At 36.4% G+C, this 1,929-nt stretch overlaps 1 protein-coding gene across 1 annotated transcript in view; it reads left to right on the top strand.

Moving 5' to 3' along the window:
- Positions 1-557: 557 nt before the first annotated feature.
- LOC100637519 (NADPH oxidase 5-like) overlaps positions 558-1,929 on the top strand; it is a 21,816-nt gene continuing 20,444 nt past the window's right edge. Inside the window, exons 1-2 of the mRNA XM_020003139.1 lie at positions 558-1,046; positions 1,481-1,854. Of these exons, the coding sequence (XP_019858698.1) occupies positions 605-1,046; positions 1,481-1,854 (816 nt within the window). The 5' untranslated portion in view covers positions 558-604. The remainder of the gene's footprint in view (positions 1,047-1,480; positions 1,855-1,929) is intronic.

Here is a 1,929-nt window from a genome sequence, read left to right as displayed (position 1 = left end):
AAAAGACCCAACCTATAGTTTTAAGAAGTGAAAAGATGGTCATAATCATCCACACTCCAGCTGCAACATGACAACTGAGTGAGTTATTCCACCGTACCTGGTTCTGATGACTGAGACTAACTCTGATGATAGACACTAGTCATAGGACTCAGCTGAATACACTTCTGTCTTCCTAGCAATGGAGGGGCAAGCGCCTTGGCTCCTGAAAGCAAAATTTAGAAAAACGGGAATTGCCAATGGGTGAGAATGTTCCTATGATAAAATGCTATAAAAGCCAAAACAGCAACCAAAGAGCTTACAGAAGAGATAAATAGAGTATACTGAAACAAAAGGACAGCTCAAAGCGGCTCCTACAGCTAGAATGGCTGGATAAAAGAGAAGATTCTTCAGCCTGTCTTTCCTCCAAAAATCCGCCATTTTACCACCACTTTGGGTGCGCGTTAATTAGAATCGCTTAAGTGCAAAAGGTCAATTGAAAAAATGAGCTAAATCCCAAAAATTAGTACTCGTTAAATCAATACCATTAACAAATCGCAAAAATTTGTCTACTTAAAAATAAGTGGCTTTAAGGTAGATCTACGCCCACATACAATAATTGGCCACCATGTTTTACGTCAAGCAGCAAGTGCTTTCTGTGTCCTGGAGATCTTGGTCACTACATTTTGAAGCTAAAAACTATTCTAGAGTCAAGAAAGATGCCAAGAGAGCCAACCTAGGAAGTATAGTGCAATACTCTTGTTGTATGAGCCTGCTTTCCCAGGCTCTTTGGGCTGTGACAGAGAGTCAAGAACTGATCGTTCTGGCTGTCCCAGATTCTCTCTCCCTTTCTCTCTCAGTGTTTCTAATATCAATAGCACGAGGAGCAGGTGCCTGTCTTAACTTCTCTCCAGTGGTTGTCCTTATACTGATGTATCGTCATATTGCTACACTCATTAGACTCTCTTTTTTATTTCCACTGGACAAGTTCATTAAACTACACAAGATTGTGGGGTATACTATTATTGTACTATCCCTTGTTCATTTCTTGGCACATCTTGCAAATTTCAGTGAGTTATACTTTTAGTTACGAACTGTCTGATAAATATGTCATTATCAAAGGCTATGGCCCATGGTTTTTTCTGAAAAATGGCTCCAAAATCACCACCAATTTTTATAACATTTTCTGAGGCATATTGATGTACTTATGCTGTGTAGAAAGTTTGAGCTGATTCCGACTTCAATTTTTCAAGTTATGGCCGGCTTTTAAAAATGGCCAATTTGTGAAAAATACCCAAGGCTATAGCCCATGGTTTTTTCAAAAAATGCCTCCGAAATTACCCCAAATTTTTATTACATTTTCTGATGCATATTGATGTCCTTATGCTGTGTAGAAAGTTTGAGCTGATTCCGACTTCAATTTTTCAAGTATTATTATTATTATTATTATTATTATTATTATTATTATTATTATTATTATTATTATTATTATTATTACCAATAGGTTACATTGAAATTAACGACAGCATATATTCTAATTCTTCAATGGTCCAGTACTTGTTTGGTGTTGGTACTATTGGTTGGGTCTATGGCTCTGCTGGACTAACAGGACTCCTATTACTAATAATATTAATAATAATGTTTATATGCTCGCTGCCTGTTGTAAGACGTAAAGGAAAATTTGAAGTATTCTACTGGTCTCATTGCCTGTACATCATCTGGTATATTGTATTGATACTTCATGGGCCTCACTTCTGGAAGTGGTTCGTTGGTCCTGCTATCGTATTTATAATTGAGAAGATATTTCGGTCGAAATTGTTTCACATTATACATTATGGAGGCACGTTTATTGAAGAAGTAAACCTGCTACCATCCAAGGTAATAATAACAACAACAACAACAACAACAACAACAATAATAATAATAATAATAAACCTACTAATGGTGATAGCA

This window comes from Amphimedon queenslandica, unplaced genomic scaffold, assembly GCF_000090795.2.
Source record: "Amphimedon queenslandica unplaced genomic scaffold, v1.1 AMPQUscaffold_12746, whole genome shotgun sequence".
In the NCBI taxonomy this organism is placed as follows: Eukaryota; Metazoa; Porifera; class Demospongiae; order Haplosclerida; family Niphatidae; genus Amphimedon; species Amphimedon queenslandica.
The sequence above is the reverse complement of the archived record's forward strand: the minus strand, read 5'-3'. Positions and strand labels throughout refer to the sequence as shown.